Genomic DNA, 25,690 nt, shown 5'->3' with positions numbered 1-25,690 from the left:
TGGTCCCAGCTCTCTTCAGGTCATTGACCAGGTCCTGCCGTGTAGTTCTGGGCTGATCCCTCACCTTCCTCATGATCATTGATGCCCCACGAGGTGAGATCTTGCATGGAGCCCCAGACCGAGGATGATTGACCGTCATCTTGAACTTCTTCCATTTTCTAATAATTGCACCAACAGTTGTTGCCTTCTCACCAAGCTGCTTGCCTATTGTCCTGTAGCCCATCCCAGCCTTGTGCAGGTCTACGATTTTATCCCTGATATCCTTACACAGCTCTCTGGTCATGGCCATTGTGGAGAGGTTGGAGTCTGTTTGATTGAGTGTATGGACAGGTGTATTTTATACAGGTAACAAGTTCAAACAGGTGCAGTTAATACAGGTAATGAGTGGAGAACAGGAGGGCTTCTTAAAGAAAAACTAACAGGTCTGTGAGAGCCAGAATTCTTACTGGTTGGTAGGTGATCAAATACTTATGTCACACAATAAAATGCAAATTCATTACTTAAAAATCATACAATGTGATTTTCTGGATTTTTGTTTTAGATTCCGTCTCTCACAGTTTAAGTGTACCTATGATATAAATTACAGACATCTACATGCTTTGTAAGTAGGAAAACCTGCAAAATCGGGAGTGTATCAAATACTTGTTCTCCCCACTGTATACAGTTGTTTACATACACCTTAGCCAAATACATTTAAACTCAGTTTTTCACAATTCCTGACATTTAATCCTAGTAAAACTTCCCTGTCTTAGGTCAGTTAGGATCACCACTTTATTTTAAGAATGTGAAATGTCAGAATAATAGTAGAGAGAATGATTTATTTCAGCTTTTATTTCTTTCATCACATTCCCAGTGGGTCAGAAGTTTACATACACTCAATTAGTATTTGGTAGCATTGCCTTTAAATTGTTTAACTTGGGTCAAACATTTCGGGTAGCCTTCCACAAGCTTCCCACAATAAGTTGGGTGAATTTTGGCCCATTCCTCCTGACAGAGCTGGTGTAACTGAGTCAGGATTGTAGACCTCCTTGTTCACATACACTTTTTCAGTTCTGCCCACACATTTTCTATAGGATTGAGGTCATGGCTTTGTGATGGCCACTCCAATACCTTGACTTTGTTGTCCTTAAGCCATTTTGCCACAACTTTGGAAGTATGCTTGGGGTCATTGTCCATTTGGAAGACCCATTTGCGACCAATATTTAACTTCCTGACTGATGTCTTGCGAGGTCGCTTCAATATATCCACATATTTTTCTTTCCTGATGATGCCATCTATTTTGTGAAGTGCACCAGTCCCTCCTGCAGCAAAGCACCCCCACAGCATGATGCTGCCACCCCAGTGCTTCATGGTTGGGATGGTGTTCTTTGGCTTACAAGCAACCCCCTTTTTCCTCCAAACATAACGATGGTCATTATGGCCAAACAGTTCAATTTTTGTTTCATCAGACCAGAGGACATTTCTCCAAAAACTACGATCTTTGTCCCCATGTGCAGTTGCAAACCGTAGTCTGGCTTTTTTATGGTGGTTTTGGAGTAGTGGCTTCTTCCTTGCTGAGAGGCCTTTCAGGTTATGTCGATATAGGACACATTTTACTGTGGATATAGATACATTTGTACCTGTTTCCTCCAGCATTTTCACAAGGTCCTTTGCTGTTGTTCTGGGATTGATTAGAATTTTTCGCACCAAAGTACATTCATCTCTAGGAGACAGAACACGTGGTCCCATGGTGTTTATACTTGCGTACTATTGTTTGTACAGATGAACGTGGTACCATCAGGCGTTTGAAAATTGCTCCCAAGGATGAACCAGACTCACTGTACATACACAGTGAGGGAAAAAAGTATTTGATCCCCTGCTGATTTTGTACGTTTGCCCACTGACAAAGAAATGATCAGTCTATAATTTTAATGGTAGGTTTATTTGAACAGTGAGAGACAGAATAACAACAAAAAAATCCAGAAAAATGCATGTCAAAAATGTTATAAATTGATTTGCATTTTAATGAGGGAAATAAGTATTTGAACCCCTCTCAATCAGAAAGGTTTCTGGCTCCCAGGTGGCGTTTATACAGGTAACGAGCTGAGATTAGGAGCACACTCTTAAAGGGAGTGCTCCTAATCTCAGCTTGTTACCTGTATAAAAGACACCTGTCCACAGAAGCTCTCCACCATGGCCAAGACCAAAGAGCTTTCCAAGGATGTCAGGGACAAAATTGTAGACCTACAAAAGGCTGGAATGGGCTACAAGACCATCACCAAGCAGCTTGGAGAGAAGGTGACAACAGTTGGTGCGATTATTCGCAAATGGAAGAAACACAAAATAACTGTCAATCTCCCTCGGCCTGGGCTCCATGCAAGATCTCACCTCGTGGAGTTGTAATGATTATGAGAACGGTGAGGAATCAGCCCAGAACTACACAGGAGGATCTTGTCAATGATCTCAAGGCAGCTGGGAGCATAGTCACCAAGAAAACAATTGGTAACACACTACGCCGTGAAGGACTGAAATCCTGCAGCGCCCGCAAGGTCCCCCTGCTCAAGAAAGCACATATACAGGCCCGTCTGAATTTTGCCAATGAACATCTGAATGATTCAGAGGAGAACTGGGTGAAAGTGTTGTGGTCAGATGAGACCAAAATCAAGCTCTTTGGCATCAACTCAACTCGCCATGTTTGGAGAAGGAGGAATGCAGCCTATGACCCCAAGAACACCTTCCCCACCGTCAAACATGGAGGTGGAAACATTATGCTTTGGGGGTGTTTTTCTGCTAAGGGGACAGGACAACTTTATCGCATCAAAGGGACGATGGACGGGGCCATGTACCATCAAATCTTGGGTGAGAACCTCCTTCCCTCAGCCAGGGCATTGAAAATGGGTTGTGGATGGGTATTCCAGCATGACAATTATCCAAAACACACGGCCAAGGCAACAAAGGAGTGGCTCAAGAAGAGGTACATTAAGGTCCTGGAGTGGCCTAGCCAGTCTCCAGACCTTAATCCTATAGAAAATCTGTGGAGGGAGCTGAAGGTTCGAGTTGCCAAACATCAGGCTCAAAACCTTCATGACTTGGAGAAGATCTGCAAAGAGGAGTGGGACAAAATCCCTCCTGAGATGTGTGCAAACTTGGTGGCCAACTACAAGAAACGTCTGACCTCTGTGATTGCCAACAAGGGTTTTGCCACCAAGAGGGGTCAAATACTTATTTCCCTCATTAAAATGCAAATCAATTTATAACATTTTTGACATGCGTTTTTCAGACGCTTTTTTTTGTTGTTATTCTGTCTCTCAATGTTCAAATAAACCTACCATTAAAATTATAGACTGATCATGTCTTTGTCAGTGGGCAAACGTACAAAATCAGCAGGGGATCAAATACTGTTTTCCCTCACTGTACATACCCTTTAAAAAAATATATATTTCCCTTTATTACTTTCCAACCCCACCAGCCATTCCCTAATTGGAGTAAACTAGTGAACAACAACGCTTAGGCCTCTATTTCCAGCTTATACATACTATGTACGTTTTATGGACACAGTCAATTTTACAATAATTCTATTTTGTTTGTTTTTACTCCTGAACTTCCTCTACCCTCAACCTCTCCGATTATTTTCATGATGTCCATCTGGTTTGCTTCTATATGCCATATCTTTCTAACTGTGCTCTTTCACAAAAGCTCTCAACCTATAACCTATATACTTATTATGGACACAGTATGCTTTACATTAGTTATCTTGTTGTTATTAGTTATTGTTTGTTGTTATTAGTTCCATCCTTCAGCTCCATTCAACACTTCCCATCTATCTCTTAACACCATCCATATTCGATTTCTATTTGCCATATATTTTTCAACTGTACTGTGATGTTTCACAAAAGTTCTGAGCCCTCCTATTCTCATTGTTTCAACGATTGTAAATTGAAAATAAACATTTTTGCTAAAAATATTATTATATTATTGACCGATTGACTATGACTTTTCAGATCACCCAGTAGTGCTATCTGCAGGATTAGCTCCAGGTAAATATTGCAATCCTTCAGCCATTCCTGGACCTGTGACCAAAAACATGCTACAAATGGACAGTACCAAAACAAATGATCTAATGATTCTATATCCTCGCAGCAAATTCTGCAGAGCTGGGAAGATTGTATCCCCCATATAAATAACATTCTATTGGTAGCAAGAATTTTGTATAATAATTTAAATTGAACAATTCTATGTTTTGAATCCGGCGTCGTTTTGCATATCAGTTCATAAACAGTATGCCATGGAATCGGTACGTCAAAAATCTATTCTATATGGGATGGCTGTCAATCCTTTGGTAATTAAATGAAACTGGTATATTTTTTTATTTATTACAATTTTCTTTAACCAATGATGTTCTTTAATGCAGGGCCGATAGACAAGTTCCTTACTTTTCCCCCCTTCCACTTTCCTCTTCCATTTTTGCGGTAATGCTGCAATTATTTGGTTGTAATTTTGGGTAGAGCAGACATTTCCATATGTTTCTGTTAGCTGCATGTGCGACATAACTCCACCAGTACTATCTATGATATAATTTACGAAGATTATACTTTTTCTAAACATTTAAAAAAAAATACTTTTTTTTTTTTTATAAATTAGTATATTTGAGATTAACCACAATATTTGTTGCACTATTTGTTCTGTCGTTTCTGGAGGATTAAATTGAAATTGCAACCAACTTTCTATGGCTTGTTTTAGAAATAGTGATATTTGGGACATGATTTCCTTTTCAAATAACTGAAAGTGAGAGGTTGTAATCTGAATAAAGGGAAAAGAGCCATTCTTGAACATGGGTGAGACAATCTTACTAATTTGCTAGAGAACCAGTTCGGATTTAAGCAAAACTTTTGTATGACTGAAGCTTTTAGTGATAGGTCTAATGCTTTAATATTTAATAATTTCTGTCCTCCAAATTCATATTCATTATATAAATAGGCCCATTTAATTTTGTCTGGCTTGCCATTCCAAATTAAAATGGAATATTATTTTCTCATATAACAAAAAAAAAACTGTTCGCTAGGCATAGGCAAGACCATAAGCAAATAGGTAAACTGGGATAATACTAAAGAGTTAATCAGGGTGATTTTTCCACAAATAGACAGGTATTTACCTTTCCATGGTAGCAAGATCTTATCTATTATTGCTAACTTTCTATTAAACTGTATTGGAGTAAGATCATTTATTTCATTTGGGATATGTATTCAGAGTATTTCCACATCAGACCATTTTATTGGTGATCCAATACGTAATATAGTATATTTATCATAATTTGGTTGTAATCCAGAGAGGTTAGAAAATGTATCTAGATCCTCTATGAGGCTGTGGAGGGATTCAAGTTGCGGATTTAAAAGAAAACATGAATCATCACCTTTGTTTTTAACCCCTGGATTTCTAATCCCTTGATATTATTGTTGGATTGGTTTTGTTTGTGTGTGCATGTGTGTGTGCATGTGTGCTTGTCTGCCTACCTGCCTGTGTGTATCTACAGACCACATAAAAATGGTATTATATTGTATTGCAATGGTACAGTAACGCACCGGGCTATCGTACACCTCCTTCCAGGCATCTTTCAGACGGGCCATGTCCTTGCGCAGGCCCTTGAAGCAGTCCATCTCGTCCAGGCGGCAGAGCTCATCCCAGGCCTTCTTGGGGAGCCAGGTGCAAGGGTTGGAATGAGGGTTGTCCAGGCCCACGCCACCTGTTAGCAGGAAGCGCCACTCGCTCTCATCCACCTGGGGTGGAGGATGGGATGGAGAGAGAGGGGAAAGACAAAGGGTCAATCTGGAGCTTTGCTGGGCCTTTTGAGGCTTTGGGATCCTGGGAGCGCTAAGACCCATATGGTCCTGACTGGAGGATAGAAGATGTGTGTGTGTGTGTGTGTGTATTGATGATATGAGTAGAGAGAAGTTGTTGATGGAGAGGGAAACGTGGTTATGCATTAATATAACCTTGCAGTGATGGTTTGATAATGCTATGGGAAAGTTTAGGCCATATGCAATACACCAAACATAAATCCAATACATACACAGAGGTTCTGTGTTCATGTCTATGGTTCTGGCAATATTTTGAGAACGTTGCTGGAGAGCTAACGCACCAGCTTGTCATGCATGAGCAGGTTGACGTTGAGGCAGAAGGAGAAGAGCAGCTTGTCTTTCTCGAATAGCGAGCGGCACACATTGACGTACAGAGAGTAGGTGAAATGGTCCCTCAGATTCTGCAACCTAAGGGTAAAAACAATGACAAAGATGTTATTAATGCCTAGGCTTTGGCTTCTGGTCTTTGTCGACTAAACTTTTATTGAAAGGGTTGTTTTTATTAAATGTGTTGCAAAATGTAAAATAAAGCTTGAGAAGTAACATTTCATTCATGTTGATCTGATCACTTTTGTCACTTTGGTAATACATTATGGGACAGTAGCATAAACTATAGCCTAATAATAATTGATGTAGCTTATAGAGCATTTCATTACGACCTAGAATCTAGAACAGCTTGCACAGCCAAAAAATAAACAGGCAAAACAACTTATAAAAAATGGAAAGCAAATGGTGTCTAGTCAGCTTCAGATAGAAGTAGAGGCAGTTTGGAAAGGCATGTCTCTGGTATGGCTTGAGCGGAAAGAGGGGCATCGATGGTTAGCCAGGGAGAAGGTCAGTCTGACAGATTGGCCAGGAGTTGCTAATTCCCCATATATTTTTTTTTAAAGATATATTTTCCTTCTTTATTATTTTCCCCTAACCCTACCACCCCTCCCCTAATTGGAGTAAACTAATGGCCAACAATACTTAGACTTGTACTTCCAGCATATACATTTTACGGACACAGTCCATTTTACATGACTTCTCTTTGTTTTGTCCCACACCTCAGCTACCCTCAACCCCTCCCATCTATCTCTGAAAATCATCCAGTTTTTCTACTTGCCATATACAGTGCATTCGGAAAGTATTAAGACCCCTTGACTTTTTCCCATTTTGTTTCGTTACAACCTTATTTTAAAATTGATTAAAATAAATGTTTCCCCTCATCAATCTACACACAATACCCCATAATGACAAAGCGAAAATAGGTTTTTAGACATTTTTGCAAATGTATTAAAAATAAAAAAAACAGAAATACCTTATTTACATAAGTATTCAGACCCTTTGCTATGAGATTCGAAATTGATATCAGGTGCATCCTGTTTCCATTGATCATCCTTAAGACATTTCTACAACTTGATTGGAGTCCTCCTGTGGTACATTCAATTGACTGGACATTATTTGGAAAGGCAAACACCTGTCTATATAAGGTCGCACAATTGACAGTGCATGTCAGAGCAAACACCAAGCCATGAGGTCGAAGGAATTGTCCGTAGAGCTCCAAGAAAGGATTGCGTCGAGGCACAGATCTGGGGAAGGGTACCAAAACATTACTGCAGCATTGAAGGTCCCCAAGAACACAGTTGCCTCCATCATTCTTAAATGAAAGAAGTTTGGAACCACCAAGTCTTCCTAGAGCTGGCCACCCGGCCAAACTGAGCAATCGTGGGAGAAGGGCCTTGGTTAAGGAGGTGACCAAGAAACCGATGGTCAATCTGACAGAGCTCCAGAGTTCCTCTGTGGAGATGGGAAAAACTTCCAGAAGGACAACAATCTCTGCAGCACTCCACTAATCAGGCCTTTATGGTACAGTGGCCAGACGGAAGTCACTCCTCAGTAAAAGGCACATGACAGCCCGCTTGGAGTTAAAGACTCTCAGACCATGAGAAACAAGATTCTTTAGTCTGATGAAACCATGACTGAACTCTACAGTGAAGCATGGTAGTGGCAACATTTTGCTGTGGGGATGTTTGTCAGCGGCAGGAACTGGGAGACTAGTAAGGATCGAGGGAAAGATGAACAAAGCAAAGTACAGAGAGATCCTTGATGACAACCTGCTCCAGAGTGCTCAGGACCTCAGACTGGGGCGAAGGTTCACCTTCCAACAGGACAACGACCCTAAGCACACAGCCAAGACAACGTAGGAGTGGCTTCAGGACAAGTCTCTGAATGTCATTGAGTGGCCCAGCCAGAGCCCGGACATGAACCTGATCTAACATCTCTGGAGAGACCTGAAAATAGCTGTGCAGCGACGCTCCCCAGCCAACCTGACAGATCTTGAGAGGATCTGCAGAGAAGAATGGGAGAAACTCCCCAAATACAGGTGTGCCAAGCATCAAATCAAAGAAGACTCAAAGCTGTAACCGCTGCCAAATGTGCTTCAACAAAGTACTGAGTAAAGGGTCTGAATACTTATGTAAATGTGATATTTCAGTTGTTTTTATAATAATTTTTTGCTAAAATTTCTAACAACCTGTTTTTGCTTTGTCATTATGTGGTATTGTGTGTAGATAGATGAGAGAAAAAACAGAATTTAATCAATTTTAGAATAAGGCTGTAACGTCACAAAATGTGGATAAGGTCAAGGGGTCTGAATACTTTCCAAATACTTATTTCCCTCATTAAAAGGCAAATCAATTTATAACATTTTTGACATGTGTTTTTCTGGATTTTTTTGTTGTTATTCTGTTTCTCACTGTTCAAATAAACCTACCATTAAAATTATAGACTGATCATGTCTTTGTCAGTGGGCAAACGTACAAAATCAGCAGGGGATCAAAAACTTTTTTCCCTCACTGTGTATATATATATATATATATATATATATATATATATATATATATATATATATATATATATATACACAGTGATATATATACACGTATTCCTGCGCCTGTCTTCTAATCATTATACAACGTGACACTGTGACCAAAACAAGCTACATATGGGCGGTACTTAAACAAGTGATCTAATGATTCTTTCTCTTCGCAGCCAAATCTGCAGAGCTGGGATTGTTGTATCCCCCATATACATAACATTCAAAAAAAATTTTAACCAATTTTGGTCTTTAATGCAGAAAAGTTCCTTACCTTCTCCCGAAGGTAATGTTGCAATCAGTTGGTTGCAATTTTGGACAGAACAGACATTTCCATATATTTTTGTTGTTTCTGACATAACTCCACCTGTCCTATGTTTGATATCATTAACAAAGATGATAACATTTTTTTAAACATTTTTTTAATAAATTTGTATATTTGAGTTTAACCATAATATTTGTTGTAATATTTGTTCTGTCTTTTCTGGTGGATAAAATTGAAATTGCAACCAGCTTTCTATGGCTTGTTTTAAAAATAACAATATTTTGGAGATTATTTCATTTTCAAATAACCGAAAGAGAGAGGTTGTAATCTGGATAAAGGTAAAAAGGCCATTTTTGAAGAAGGGGTGAGCCATTCTTACTAATCTACTGGAAAACCAGTTTGGATTTAAGTATAACTTTTGTATGACTGAAGCTTTAATATTTAAAAATGTTATCCCCCCCAAATTCATATTCATTATATAAATAGGCCTGTTTAATTTTGTCTGGCTTGCCGTCCAAATAAAGTGGAATATTTTTTTCTCATATAATTAAAAAAACTAATTGTTAGGTGTAGGCAGGGCAAACTGGGATATGACTAAAGAATCAGGGTGATTTTTTCACAAATAGACAAGTATTTACCTTTCCATGGTAGCAAGATCTTATCTATTTTTGCTAACTTTATATTAAACTGTAGTGTAGTGAGATAATTTATTTATTCCAGGATATGAATACAGAGTACGTCCACTTCACCGTCAGACCATTTTATTGGTAAACTACACGGTAATGTAAAAGTTGTATTTTTTAGCAATCCAAAACGTAATCTGGTACACTTATCATTGTTCGGTTGTAATCCAGAGAGGTTACAGAAATTATCTAGATCCTCTATGAGGCTGTGCAGAGATCCAGATTGCGGATTTAAAAGAAAACATGAGTCGTCAGCGTACAATGACACCTTTGTTTGCAAGCCCTGAATTTATAGCCCCTTGATATTATTGTTGGATCTGATTTTAATAGCTAACATTTTAATGCCCATAATAAATAAATATGCTGATAGTGGACAACCTTGTTTTACTCCTCTTGATAGTTTAATACTTTCTGAGAAGTAGCCATTATTTAGTATTTTACACCTGGGGTTATGATACATACCTTTAACCCACTGTATAAGAGATTCTCCAAAAATGTAAATAGTCCAGGCATTTATATATAAATTCTAGTCGTACTTTATCAAAGGCCTTTCAAAAATCAGCAATGAATATCAGGCCTGGTTTCCCAGATTTTTCATAGTTTTCTATTGTTTCCAGTACTAGTTACTTTGGAGGTGACTACAACTATTTGAATACAGATCCCAAAAAATGACTACTTTTCAAAACTATTTGAATACAGTTCTGACAAACAACCTCTTTAAAATATATATTTGAATACAGATCTCAGGAAGTGACTACTTTTCTGAAACTATTGGATTGGCTGTCTTCAACTAATGGCAGGGCTAAGGCTGTTGTGGTAACCACCACACTGGCAGTCATGAGTCATGAAGGCAGTAAAATCCACATGTTGAGTCACGGTAATCTCCTTTTGTGCACTCTGGACATGCCTTGGTAGTACACAACTTGCTATCGACCATCGGGTCCTAATGGCCTGGTTCTCATGGCTCTTTTGTCACTAACCACTCTGACACCAATGCAAATGCAATCAAAAATCACATCAAACACTTACCATATAAACAGTATTGTGCTTTTAAAACTCACCTCAGACGTTACTGAGTGTAAAACATGGTCATTGAGATGTTGTTTCAAAGCCTAACACTTGCATTACATGTGCGAGCTTTGCAAAATAAATTTACACATACGTTATTCAACTCCAGTCCAGTTGGTGGTGGTAATGCACCTTAAAGTTGGTTGCCAACCGCCATATAAAGTTCACAGAAGAAGAAGCAGAAGCAGAAGAAGCAGAAGCAGAAGCAGAAGCAGAAGAAGCAGAAGAAGAAGCAGAAGAAGAAGAAGAAGAAGAAGAAGAAGAAGAAGAAGAAGAAGAAGAAGAAGAAGAAGAAGAAGAAGAAGAAGAAGAAGAAGAAGAAGAAGAAGAAGAAGAAGAAGAAGAAGAAGAAGAAGAAGAAGAAGAAGAAGAAGAAGAAGAAGAAGAAGAAGAAGAAGAAGAAGAAGAAGAAGAAGAAGAAGAAGAAGAAGAAGAAGAAGAAGAAGAAGAAGAAGAAGAAGACTGAAGGAGGAGATATCACTAGAAGCAAACTAGGCTTCCCCTTTTATCTGTGGATGAATTGTCGGAGTAGAGAACACATGATTTTGTATGACTCAAAATGGGTCAAAATTCTACAAAGATCCAGTGCTACAAAATACTAATTGAGTGTATGTACACTTCTGACTCACTGGGAATGAAATAAAAGCAGAAATAAATCACTCTCTCTACTATTATTCTGACATTTCACATTCTTAAAATAAAGTGGTGATCCTAGCTGACCTAAAACAGGGAATTTTTACTAGGATTAAATGTCAGGAATTGTGAAAAACTGAGTTTAAATGTATTTGGCTAAGGTGTATGTAAACTTCCGACTTCAACTGTACAGTAGGACAACTCATATTCTGTTCTTCTGAAACACATTTTTTTCATACTCTAGAATGTTTATTTAGACGTGCCTAAAATAAATAATGGATTTATTGTGATGGTGTATATTCAATTGATTTATTAGACTTTTTTCAATGTAGATGTTCCAAAGGCGTGCATCAGCGGCTTGTTTGCAGCTTTTATGCTTGGAGGCCTAGGATGCTAAACATATTTATGTTAATTAGCGGTCAATTACCGTGAGACCGGCAGTATTTTGCATGACAATAACCGGCTGACAAGATAGATTTCCTGACCGCCACAGCCCTAGGTAGGGCTGTGTCTGGAACTGCATGCTGAAGATACACATAGGATAAATAGAGCACACACAATATCCTACTATTCCAATCTATCTGACAGTCATATTTGATCTACACAATTTTAAAAAATCTGAGCATTCTGTAAATGTTCATTCTCCTGAATGTCTGTTGCCCCAAGTGTACATCATCAAGTCAAACCAATTAACCAATGATATTTTGAACAGATAAGTATAAATAAGTTGTGACGCTCAACTACTGTATGACTCTTTCAACATGCCACTGAAAAGGTCGAAAGCTGCAATTAATGAGTAATTCAAAGCCATTTGCAAACATTGCAAACAGTAAGTTGTGTCACACCCTGATCTGTTTCACCTGTCTTTGTGATTGTCTCCACCCCCCTCCAGGTGTCACCCATCTTCCCAATTATCCCCAGTGTATTTATAACTGTGTTCTGTTTGTCTGTTGCCAGTTTGTTTTGTTTCATCAAGCCTACCAGTGGTTTTCCCCTCGCTCCTGTCTTTCTCAAGTTCCTGTTTTCTAGTTTTCCTGGTCTTGACCATTCTGCCCGCCCTGACTTTCAATTCAATTCAATTTCAATTTTATTTTATATAGCCCTTCTTACATCAGCTAATATCTCGAAGTGCTGTACAGAAACCCAGCCTAAAACCCCAAACAGCTAGTAATGCAGGTGTAGAAGCACGGTGGCTAGGAAAAACTCCCTAGAAAGGCGAAAGCCTAGGAAGAAACCTAGAGAGGAACCAGGCTATGAGGGGTGGCCAGTCCTCTTCTGGCTGTGCCGGGTGGAGATTATAACAGAACCATGCCAAGATGTTCAAAAATGTTCATAAGTGACAAGCATGGTCAAATAATAATCAGGAATAAATCTCAGTTGGCTTTTCATAGCCGATCATTAAGAGTTGAAAACAGCAGGTCTGGGACAGGTAGGGGTTCCATAACCGCAGGCAGAACAGTTGAAACTGGAATAGCAGCAAGGCCAGGCGGACTGGGGACAGCAAGGAGTCACCACGGCCGGTAGTCCCGACGTATGGTCCTAGGGCTCAGGTCTCTCAGTTGGCTTTTCATAGCCGATCATTAAAGAGTTGAAAACAGCAGGTCTGGGACAGGTAGGGGTTTCGTAGCCGCAGGCAGAACAGTTGAAACTGGAATAGCAGCAAGGCCAGGCGGACTGGGGACAGCAAGGTGTCATCATGCCCGGTAGTCCTGACGTATGGTCCTAGGGCTCAGGTTCTCAGAGAGAAAGAGAGAACGAGAGAATTAGAGAGAGCATACTTAAATTCACACAGGACACTGGATAAGACAGGAGAAGTACTCCAGGTATAACCAACTAACCCCAGCCCCCGACACATAAACTACTGCAGCATAAATACTGGAGGCTGAGACAGGAGCGGTCCGGGAGACACTGTGGCCCCATCCGAAGAAACCCCGGACAGGGCCAAACAGGAAGGATATAACCCCACCCACTCCGCCAAAGCACAGCCCCCGCACCACTAGAGGGATATCCCCAACCACCAACTTACAATCCTGAGACAAGGCCGAGTATAGCCCACAGAGGTCTCCACCACAGCACAAACCAAGGGGGGGGCGCCAACCCAGACAGGAAGATCACGTCAGTAACTCAACCCACTCAAGTGACGCACCCCTCCCAGGGACGGCATGAAAGAGCACCAGCAAGCCAGTGACTCAGCCCCCTGCAACAGGGTTAGAGGCAGAGAACCCCAGTGGAGAGGGGGAACCGGCCCGGCAGAGACAGCAAGGGCTGTTCGTTGCTCCAGCCTTTCCGTTCACCTTCACACTCCTGGGCCAGACTACACTCAATCATATGACCTACTGAAGAGATAAGTCTTCAGTAAAGACTTAAAGGTTGAGACCGAGTCTGCGTCTCTCACATGGGTAGGCAGACTGTTCCATAAAAATGGAGATCTATAGGAGAAAGCCCTGCCTCCCGCTGTTTGCTTAGAAATTCTAGGGACAATTAGGAGGCCTGCGTCTTGTGACCGTAGCGTACGTATTGGTATGTACGGCAGGACCAACTCGGAAAGATAGGTAGGAGCAAGCCCATGTAACGCTTTATAGGTTAACAGTAAAACCTTGAAATCAGCCCTTGCCTTAACAGGAAGCCAGTGTAGGGAAGCTAGCACTGGAGTAATATGATCAAATTTCTTGGTTCTAGTCAGGATTCTAGCAGCCGTATTTAGCACTAACTGAAGTTTATTTAGTGCTTTATCCGGGTAGCCGGAAAATAGAGCATTGCAGTAGTCTAACCTAGAAGTAACAAATGCATGGATTAATTTTTCTGCATCATTTTTGGACAGAACATTTCTGATTTTTGCAATGTTACGTAGATGGAAAAAAGCTGTCCTTGAAACAGTCTTGATATGTTCGTCAAAAGAGAGATCAGGGTCAAGAGTAACACCGAGGTCCTTCACAGTTTTATTTGAGACGACTTTACAACCATCTAGATGAATTGTCAGATTTAACAGAAGATCTCTTTGTTTCTTGGGACCTAGAACAAGCATCTCTGTTTTGTCCGAGTTTAAAAGTAAAAAGTTTTCAGCCATCCACTTCCTTATGTCTGAAACACAGGCTTCTAGCGAGGGCAATTTTGGGGCTTCACCATGTTTCATTGAAATGTACAGCTGTGTGTCATCCGCATAGCAGTGAAAGTTAACATTATGTTTTCGAATAACATCCCCAAGAGGTAAAATATATAGTGAAAACAATAGTGGTCCTAAAACGGAACCTTGAGGAACACCGAAATGTACAGTTGATTTGTCGGAGGACAGACCATTCACAGAGACAAACTGATATCTTTCCGACAGGTAGGATCTAAACCAGGCCAGAACTTGTCCGTGTAGACCAATTTGGGTTTCCGGTCTCTCCAAAAGAATGTGGTGATCGATGGTGTCAAAGGCAGCACTAAGGTCTAGTAGCACGAGGACAGATGCAGAGCCTCGGTCTGACGCCATTAAAAGGTCATTTACCACCTTCACAAGTGCAGTCTCAGTGCTATGATGGGGTCTAAAACCAGACTGAAGCATTTCGTATACATTGTTTGTCTTCAGAAAGGCAGTGAGTTGCTGCGCAACAGCTTTTTCTAAAATTTTTGAGAGGAATGGAAGATTCGATATAGGCCAATAGTTTTTTATATTTTCCGGGTCAAGGTTTGGCTTTTTCAAGAGAGGCTTTATCACTGCCACTTTTAGTGAGTTTGGTACACATCCGGTGGATAGAGAGCTGTTTATTATGTTCAACATAGGAGGGCCAAGCACAGGAAGCAGCTCCTTCAGCAGTTTAGTAGGAATAGGATCCAGTATGCAGCTTGAAGGTTTAGAGGCCATGATTATTTTCATCATTGTGTCAAGAGATATAGTACTAAAACACTTAAGTGTCTCTCCCGATCCCAGGCCCTCGCAGAGCTGTGCAGATCCAGGACAGCTAAGCCCTGGAGGAATACGCAGATTCAAAGAGGAGTCCGTAATTTGCTTTCTAATGGTCATGATCTTTTCCTCAAAGAAGTTCATGAATTTATCACTGCTGAAGTGAAAGCCATCCTCTCTTGGGGAATGCTGCTTTTTAGTTAGCTTTGCAACAGTATCAAAAATAAATTTTGGATTGTTCTTATTTTCCTCAATTAAGTTGGAAAAGTAGGATGATCGAGCAGCAGTGAGGGCTCTTCGGTACTGCACGGTACTGTCTTTCCAAGCTAGTCGGAAGACTTCCAGTTTGGTGTGGCGCCATTTCCGTTCCAATTTCCTGGAAGCTTGCTTCAAAGCTCGGGTATTTTCTGTATACCAGGGGAGCTAGTTTCTTATGACAAATGTTTTTCGTTTTTAGGGGTGCAACTGCATCTAGGGTATTGCGCAAGGTTAAATTGAGTTCCTCAGTTAAGTGGTTAACTGATTTTTGTCCTCTGACGTCCTTGGGTAGGCAGAAGGAGTCTGGAAGGGCATCAATGAATTTTTGTGTTGTTTGAGAATTTATAGCACGACTTTTGATGCTCCTTGGTTGGGGTCTGAGCAGATTATTTGTTGCGATTGCAAATGTAATAAAATGGTGGTCCGATAGTCCAGGATTTTGTGGAAAAACATTAAGATCTACAACATTTATTCCATGGGACAAAACTAGGTCCAGAGTATGACTGTGGCAGTGAGTAGGTCCAGAGACATGTTGGACAAAACCCACTGAGTCGATAATGGCTCCGAAAGACTTTTGGAGTGGGTCTGTGGACTTCTCCATGTGAATATTAAAATCACCAAAAATTAGAATATGATCTGCTATGACTACAAGGTCTGATAGGAATTCAGGAAACTCAGAGAGGAACGCTGTATATGGCCCAGGAGGCCTGTAAACAGTAGCTATAAAAGTGATTGAGTAGGCTGCATAGATTTCATGACTAGAAGCTCAAAAGATGAAAACGCCATTTTTTTTTTGTAAATTGAAATTTGCTATCGTAAATGTTAGCAACACCTCCGCCTTTGCGGGATGCACGGGGAATATGGTCACTAGTGTAACCAGGAGGTGAGGCCTCATTTAACACAGCAAATTCATCAGGCTTAAGCCATGTTTCAGTCAGGCCAATCACATCGAGATTATGATCAGTGATTAGTTCATTGACTATGACTGCCTTTGAAGTGAGGGATCTAACATTAAGTAACCCTATTTTGAGATGTGAGGTATCACGATCTCTTTCAATAATGGCAGGAATGGAGGAGGTCTTTATCCTAATAAGATTGCTAGGGTGAACACCGCCATGTTTAGTTTTGCCCAACCTAGGTCGAGGCACAGACACAGTCTCAATGGGTATGGCTGAGCTGACTACACTGACTGTGCTATTGGCAGACTCCACTAAGCTGGCAGGTTGGCTAACAGCCTGCTGCCTGGCCTGCACCCTATTTCACTGTGGGGCTAGAGGAGTTAGAGCCCTATCTATGTTGGTAGATAAGAGGAGAGCACCCCTCCAGCTAGGATGGAGTCCGTCACTCCTCAGCAGGTCAGGCTTGGTCCTGTTTGTGGGTGAGTCCCAGAAAGAGGGCCAATTATCCACAAATGTTATCTTTTGGGAGGGGCAGAAAACAGTTTTCAACCAGCGATTAAGTGCTGAGACTCTGCTGTAGAGCTCGTCACTTCCCCCTAACTGGGAGGGGGCCAGAGACAATTACTCGATGCCGACACATCTTTCTAGCTGATTTACAAGCTGAAGCTATGTTGCACTTGGTGACCTCTGACTGTTTCATCCTAACATCGTTGGTGCCGACGTGGATAACAATATCTCTATACTCTCTACACTCGCCAGTTTTAGCTTTAGCCAGCACCATCTTTAGATTAGCCTTAACGTCGGTAGCCCTGCCCCCTGGTAAACAGTGTATGATCGCTGGGTGATTCGTTTTAAGTCTAATACTGCGGGTAATGGAGTCGCCAATGACTAGGGTTTTCAATTTGTCAGAGCTAATGGTGGGAGCCTTCAGCTGTCTCAGACCCCGTAACGGGAGGAGTAGAGACTAGAGAAGACTCAGACTCAGACTCCGACTCGCTACATAATGGGGAAAACCGGTTGAAGGTTTCTGTCGGCTGAATGAGCGACACCGGTTGAGCATTCCAACAGTATTTCCTCCAGAAGCCATGAGAAAGTTGTCCGGCTGCGGGGACTGTGCGGGGGATTTATACTAACGTTACTGTCTGTACTTACTGGTGGCACAGACGCTGTTTCTTCCTTTCCTACACTGAGATTACCCTTGCCTAACGATTGCGTCCTGAAGCTGGGCTTGTAGCACAGCTATTTTCGCCGTAAGGCGGATCGTTCTCCTGTATATTATGAGTACAGCGACTGCAATTAGAAGACATCATGTTAATGTTACTACTTAGCTTCGGCTGTTGAAGATGTTGATGAACCATGTCCAGATAAAGCGTCCGGAGTGAAAAAGTTGAATAAGGGAAAAAAGTTGCGATGGAAAAAAGGAAAATAACGTAAAGTTGGCAGCTAAAACGCACAGGAAAATGACTCTTCTGTCTCGGGATAAACGTCCGGGGTGAAAAAGTTTAACGAAAAAAGATGAGTGAGGACAAAACTAAAAAGTTGGTAAATTTGTTGAACACAAAGATTGATTAAACGTTTATTAAAAGTAAAACGTGAATAGTTTGGCAGGTAGCCAAGTAGCAACAAACAGCACAGCAGTACGGAGACAATGCGGAAGCGAGACGGAAGTCACGTCAAATCTCGTCAAATCTCGTAGCTAGCTGACCCTGCCTGCCGTTCTGTACCATGTCACACCACCCTGGATTATTGACCTCTGCCTGCCCTAACCTTGAGACTGCCTGCTGTTCTGTACCTTTTGGACTCTGATCTGGATTACTGACCTCTGCCTGCCCTTGACCTGTTGTTTGCCTGTCCCCTGTTTTTGTAATAAACTTTTGTTACTTCGACACTGTCTGCATCTGGGTCTTCTCCTGAAACGTGATAAATTGGATGCATAGCAAAAACTACTTTGAACCGCTTTGTCCATCTAAGGCTAAGTGCTCTTGTTTCAAACACTATACCATCTTTAAAGGGATAGTTTACTCAGAATACACACTAACATGATTTTACACCTACCTTGGCTGTAGTTGATTCAAGAAGGCAGTTTTGGGATATTTAGTTTTCTTTTGACACATAGTAGCAATATTTTGTTACTGTTAGCCTTCTCAGTAACACAACATTAAACTGTTATTATGCCTGTGTAATAAAACTGTAAATACTTTTGGAGCAACATTTTATTAGCATGTTGTTACATAATACTTCGGTAATTGCATTTTAATTGCATAGCAATGAGCGGAGAGTTTTTGCAACTACTGTACACAGGAGGAATAGTCACTGTCCCTTATTCCACTTATGCAATAACTCCATTATTATGTAATTATAAAGTAATTTCCAAAGTCCTATGTAACAACAACGTTGCTATTGTAATAATCAAAGTTACTACACATGTATAGGGACTTTACGTGAAGTGTTACTGTATTACCTTATGTCTCACTCATTATAAAATGTACGTGTTAGTCATTTCAAAGCTGCAAAAGTGGTCTACTCTAATGTTGAGGTTATTCATGTACCTCGTGTATTTACTTCTAGCTAGGCTATATTAAGATTCATATCCAAGAGCCCTCCAAACCATGTGCTTATGATAATATATTTAGACTAATTCAACTAACTGTTGTAGTTTTTGGTTCTTCATCAAATATTTGGCAGCCATCAGATAAATATATTTTTTTGTTTTCAAATAACTTGCATATATTCAAATACTTTCAGATATTATTTGTTTTTCTGAGACCTGTATTTGAATATCAAAGAAAATTGTTGCCAATAGTTGATTCTTTATAGTCGACTACCTCCAGTATTTGAGAAGTTGGTATTTTTAAATAAACTACAAAATACAACTATGTTCTGCCCAGGTCTGCTATGGTGCAACACTTCTGACAGTTCGTTACAATATCTCAATGTAGCCTACTTGTATCCGTCCCTACTCAAATAAAAACATATTCGATGGGTTTAACAGTAGCCAATGATATAGCTTAGTCAATGCTTTGTCAATCATTCAAAGTGGTTACCAAAAACCCATCATTTGGCATGAGCTAAAACATTGCCCATACAAATTATGGAGTGAAAACTCTGACAGCAGACATGCAACAAGTCATTTATTAGTCAGGCTACATGCTGCATTGACAGTTATCTGCCATCACTGTATTTGTCTTATGAAGTGGCCCTTAAATCTCTCTGAGTGATGGCACTGAATTCAATCAAACATACCTGTTGATTAGGGCTGCTAGGACTGTAGCCTGTTCTGCAGTCTGCTTCGAGCTAGTGTGTTTTGATGCGTCTGTCAGTGCACTAGGTGTCCATTTTGGATTCAGTGTTGGCAAGCAGTATTCACAACTTTTAAAGGCTGTCAGACAAACACACTGCCAGGCCGGACAGTAATATGTCAACAAGCTACAGATATGTACCAGCAATGTCTTCGTCTGTGACAACCCACAGACAACCAATTGGTTACTGTAAGGATAGGAGGGGGTGGGGAGCTCACTCACTTGATTGAGTACTTAATCTACTTTTTTACTTTATTTTTATATTTTTCACCACTCTTTGGGGCCATTTTCCCGCAGGGTAAATGAATGCACCGACATTCAAGGTTATTTGTCCTATGCTAAACAATGTTTAACAATGTCAACTGACTTCAATGGAACACTTCCGCTTCCTAACTTTCAGCATCCATGACACGCTGATGCTGTGTGGAAATCAAAAACACACTATCTTCAATAATTGTATTCCGCCCAAAATATTTTCATCACAATTTGCTAATTAGTTAGCTACCTCTGGTCCAGGATGTCACTCTTGTCCGAGTTGTCGATGGAAGCGATGAAGAGGTTGATGAACCAGGTGAGCGAGTACTGGTACATGGGCTCGATGTTGGCCAAGTCTGCGATGGAGAAGAAGAGGATGGCAGAGTGCACAGCGATGGGAGTGTAACCCATGCGCGTCTCGTCAATCTTCACCTCCGTCACCTCGGCGATGGCCTGCTTCTCCGAGATCTCGTTGGCCAAAACCTTGGACGAGGAGAGGATCTTGACGGCCGTCTCGTCCTCCAGGATGTTGCCCTCCGAAGAGGACAGCACTTCCAGGATCTTGTCCTCGATCTCCTGCAGCTGCCTGGGGGGAGGGGGTGGAAAGGTCACTGATGTGATTAGTACCAGAGTCTACTGTGCTACCTGTATCTTTGTTTGAACAGACTGAATGATTGGAACTCCCCCATTTGTTGACCATGATTTCCTTTTAGTTTTTCTTTTATCTGTGAGTTAAAATAAGTCCAAAGAGTTTTTAAAAAATATTTTGATTGGTATTGCTTAAATCAAACGTCACTGATGATCATGTGATGTAGCCTATAACATATTCACCTTTGGCAACACAGATTAAAAAAATTAAAAAATAAACTGGCTTTACATGTGCTCTCTCTCTCTATGAAACGTGTCAAACTCAATCCACGGAGGCCCGAGTGTCTGCAGGTTTTTGCTCCTCCCTTGTACTTGATTGATGAATAAAGATCACAGATTAGTAAGGAACTCCCCTCACCTGGTTGTCTAGGTCTTAATTGAAAGGAAAAAACTAAAACAAGCAGACCTCAATGGAATGAGTTTGACACCACTGCTCGAAGCCATTACCTCTTGTTCTCAGCCCCCTGCAATATGAGGGCCTGTTTCTCCTCCTCCAGGTCAGGCCTCTCCCTGGCCACCACGATGCCCAGCAGCTGGTCCTGCATGCCCTCGGGGGTGATCATGAAGTTCAGTAGGGTCACCTACAGTACACACATACAGTACAGGGCAAACAACCACAATACATCAGCATTCACAAACGACAAACATTCACTATAGAGTTTACAGTAGTGTGTGTGGTGGGGCGGCAGGTAGCCTAGCAGTTAAGAGCAGTGGGCCAGTAACCAAAAGGTCACTGGTTTGAATCCCCGAGCCGACAAGGTGAAAAATCTGCCGATGTGCCCTTGAGCAAGGCACTTAACCCTAATTGCTCCTCTGGATAAGAGCGTCTGCAAAATGACTAACATGTAAAAGTGTGAGAGAAAGAGAGAAATATCTTCTTTATGTGTGCTCTTTTAATGGTTCACACTTCGCTACTATCCAATCACACAGTGGTAACGTTCACCTTAAAAGCTACAGTAATAGCCTTTTTAAAAAGCTACAGCAATAGCCTTTTTCCCCTATCACAAGTGAGAGTGAGGGAATTGAGCACATCTCAACCCACACACCCAGTCCTTAGGGCCTACTATCATAGAGGTTAAAAGCCAATATCTGGTATCTACTCCCCGCTCTAATAAATGAGTGCACTTCTCCAGGCCTCTAATTACATTTTTATCGATGCTAAGGCCTGCTCAGCTGGTGGTAAAGACCATCAAAGCCTGTATAAATCCCGGCGCTGCCATTTTCAAATCCCCTCCCGCTCCCCGGAGTTCCTATGGCCTGGCTTAAAAGGTGTATATTAAATGTTTTAACGGGGCAAACAACTGTTACAAAACAACTGAACAACCACCAATTTCACCCCTAAAATTACTTTTTATGTGCATCACTAGGGGAACCACTGAGTGAACTGCCACTGCAAACATTGTGCACATGTTCAATATTTTAAATCATGTAGCTATCCTATGAAATTATTTTGCAACAAAATGTTCTGACACAATAGCCCAGTGGACAAATTAGATATCACAATGTTTAGGATAATTTACAGATGTCCATGTCGATAGAGTGATAAATAGATGACAACGTATTTACGTTCATTAATGGAAAATTACCATGACCGGCAGTCTTTTGCATGACAATAAATAGATGACAAGGCCTATTCATCACTGAAATGTGCCGATCATAACAGCTGTAATATCATAATAATAACACAGTACTTTGTAAAATAAAAAACATAGGAATGGATTGATCAGGGGATGTTCATTCAACAAATAACCTGTTATATGTCCAACTCAATGCCTATCCAGGGGAGTAGCCTACCCATACATCCAAAAGGCTACTGACTGGGAATGTACAGTCATAAGGTCTGAATGCTAGCTGCCATAGTCTCATTTTAGAAAACACGCCATGGTCTCTGCCTAGAAAACTCCTTGGACTATTATTCAAGCCAGAGAGAGAGCGAGCGAGCGAGCGAGAGAGAGAGAGAAAGAGAGAGAGAGAGAGAGAGAGCGAGAGAGAGAGAGAGAGAGAGAGTTGGCAGCCCACAGGAGGATGTTGCCCTCCGATGAAGACAGCACCTCCAGGATCTTGTCCTCGATCTCCTCCGCACATTGTCCACCTCTCAAAACATAAGCTACTTCTAATAAAGTTAACAAAGCACTTACTAGTCTTGATAGCTAGCTAGACATGGAAATCAAATGTGCCATTCTCCTGATTGTTGGACCGGGCAAACCTCAAATCAAATCACATTTTATTTGTCACATACACGTGTTTAGCAGATGTTCTTGCGGGTGTAGTGAAATACTTGTCCTTCTAGCTCTGACAGTGCAGTAATATCTAACAAGTAATATCTAACAATTTCACAACATATACCCAATACAAAGAAATCTAGTAAGGAATGGAATTTAAGAATACATAAATGGACAAGCAATGACAGAGCGGCATGGACTAAGATACAGTATAATATTATATAATAAAATACAGTATATACAGTGAGGGAAAAAAGTATTTGATCCCATGCTGATTTTGTACGTTTGCCCACTGACAAAGAAATGATCAGTCTATAATTTTAATGGTAGGTTTATTTGAACAGTGAGAGACAGAATAACAACAAAGAAATCCAGAAAAATGAATTTAAAAAATGTTATAAATTGATTTGCATTTTAATGAGGGAAATAAGTATTTGACCCCCTCTCAATCAGACAGATTTCTGGCTCCCAGGTGTCTTTTATACAGGTAACGAGCTGAGATTAGGAGCACACTCTTAAAGGGAGTGCTCCTAATCTCACCTTGTTACCTGTATAAAAAACACCTGTCCACAGACGCAATCAATCAATCAGATTCCAAACTCTCCACCATGGCCAAGATCAAAGAGCTCTCCAAGGATGTCAGGGACAAGATTGTAGACCTACACAAGACTGGAATGGGCTACAAGACCATCGCCAAGCAGCTTGGTGAGAAGGTGTCAACAGTTGGTGCGATTATTCGCAAATGGAAGAAACACAAAATAACTGTCAATCTCCCTCGGCATGGGGCTCCATGCAAAATCTCACCTCGTGGAGTTGCAATGATCATGAGAACGGTGAGGAATCAGCCCAGAACTACACGAGAGGATCTTGTCAATGATCTCAAGGCAGCTGGGACCATAGTCACCAAGAAAACAATTGGTAACACACTAGGACTGAAATCCTGCAGCGCCCGCAAGGTCCCCCTGCTCAAGAAAGCACATATACAGGGCCGTCTGAAGTTCGCCAATGAACATCTGAATGATTCAGACGAGAACTGGGTGAAAGTGTTGTGGTCAGATGAGACCAAAATGGAGCTCTTTGGCATCAACTCAACTGTTTGGAGGAGGAGGAATGCTGCCTATGACCCCAAGAACACCATCCCCACCGTCAAACATGGAGGTGGAAACATTATGCTTTGGGGGTGTTTTTCTGCTAAGGGGACAGGACAACTTCACCGCATCAAAGGGACGATGGACGGGGCCATGTACCGTCAAATCTTGGGTGAGAACCTCCTTCCCTCAGCCAGGGCATTGAAAATGGGTCGTGGGTGGGTAATCCAGCATGACAATGACCCAAAACACACGGCCAAGGCAACAAAGGAGTGGATCAAGAAGCAGCACATTAAGGTCCTGGAGTGGCCTAGCCAGTCTCCAGACTTTAATCCCATAGAAAATCTGTGGAGGGAGCTGAAGGTTCGAGTTGCCAAACGTCAGCCTTGAAACCTTAATGACTTGGAGAAGATCTGCAAAAAGGAGAGGGACAAAATCCCTCCTGAGATTTTTGACAACATTTTTGACATGCATTTTTCTGGATTTTGTTGTTGTTATTCTGTCTCTCACTGTTCAAATAAACCTAGCATTAAAATTATAGACTGATCATGTCTTTGTCAGTGGGCAAACGTACAAAATCAGCATGGGATCAAATAATTTTTTTCCCTCACTGTACATATGAGATGAGTATTGCAAGATATGTAAACATTATGAAAATGACTAGTGTTCCATTTCTTAAAGTGGCCAGTGATTTCAATAGGCAGAAGCAGCCTCTAATGTGCTAGTGATGGCTATTTAACAGTCTGAAGGCCTTGAGATAGAAGCTGTTTTTCATTCTCTCGGTCCCAGCTTTGATGCACCTGTACTGACCTCGCCTTCTGGATGATAGCGGGGTGAACAGGCAGTGGCTCGGGTGGATGATGTCCTTGATGATGTTTTTGGCCTTCCTGTGACATCGGGTGCTGTAGGTGTCTTGGAGGGCGGGTAGTTTGCCCCCTGTAATGCGTTTGGCAGACCGCACCACCCTCTGGAGAGCCCTGCGGTTGCGGGCGGTGCAGTTGCCGTACCAGGCGGTGATACAGCCCGACAGGATGCTCTCAATGGTGCATCTGTAAAAGTTTGTGAGGTTTTTAGGTGCCAAGCCAAATTTCTTCAGCCTCCTGAGGATGAAGAGGCTCTGTTGCGCCTTCTTCACCACACTGTCTTCGTGTGTGGACCATTTCAGTTTGTCAGTGATGTGTACGCCAAGGAACTTGAAGCTTTCCACCTTCTCCACTGCGGTCGCGTCGATGTGGATAGGGGGGTGCACACTCTGCTGTTTCCTGAAGTCCACGATCATCTCCTTTGTTTTGTTGACGTTTAGTGAGAGGTTATTTTCCTGGCACCACACTCCCAGAGCCCTCACCTCCTCCCTGTAGGCTGTCTTGTCATTGTTGGTAATCAAGCCTACTACTGTTGTGTCGTCTGCAAACTTGATGATTGAGTTGGAGGCGTGCTTGGCCACGCAGTCATGGGTGAACAGGGAGTACACGAGGGGGCTGAGCATGCACCCTTGTGGGGCCCCAGTGTTGAGGATCAGCGAAGTGGAGATGTTGTTTCCTACCTTCACCACCTGGGGGTGGCCCGTCAGGAAGTCCAGGACCCAGTTGCACAGGGCGGGATTCAGACCCAGGGCCTCAAGCTTAATGATGAGCTTGGAGGGTACAATGGTGTTGAATGCCGAGCTATAGTCAATGAATAGCATTCTTACATAGGTATTCCTCTTGTCCAGATGGGATAGGGCAGTGTGCAGTGTGATGGCGATTGCATCGTCTGTGGATCTACTGGGGCGGTAAGCAAATTGAAGTGGTTCTAG

The 25,690-nt window shown here is 41.5% G+C and overlaps 1 protein-coding gene across 3 annotated transcripts in view; it reads right to left on the bottom strand.

Annotated features, from left to right (window-relative positions):
• The window catches only part of dnah7 (dynein, axonemal, heavy chain 7), a 222,361-nt gene that overhangs the window by 47,311 nt on the left and 149,360 nt on the right, over nucleotides 1-25,690 (bottom strand). For all 3 annotated transcript variants that reach the window (XM_045206528.1, XM_045206529.1, XM_045206530.1), the window contains 4 exons: nucleotides 21,033-21,166; nucleotides 20,188-20,523; nucleotides 6,116-6,242; nucleotides 5,559-5,753 (listed from right to left, as the gene is read on the bottom strand). In XM_045206528.1, coding sequence (XP_045062463.1) covers nucleotides 5,559-5,753; nucleotides 6,116-6,242; nucleotides 20,188-20,523; nucleotides 21,033-21,166 — 792 coding nt within the window. The remainder of the gene's footprint in view (nucleotides 1-5,558; nucleotides 5,754-6,115; nucleotides 6,243-20,187; nucleotides 20,524-21,032; nucleotides 21,167-25,690) is intronic.

The sequence above is a fragment of the Coregonus clupeaformis genome, chromosome 23 (assembly GCF_020615455.1).
Source record: "Coregonus clupeaformis isolate EN_2021a chromosome 23, ASM2061545v1, whole genome shotgun sequence".
Taxonomy (NCBI): domain Eukaryota; kingdom Metazoa; phylum Chordata; class Actinopteri; order Salmoniformes; family Salmonidae; genus Coregonus; species Coregonus clupeaformis.
The sequence above is the reverse complement of the archived record's forward strand: the minus strand, read 5'-3'. Positions and strand labels throughout refer to the sequence as shown.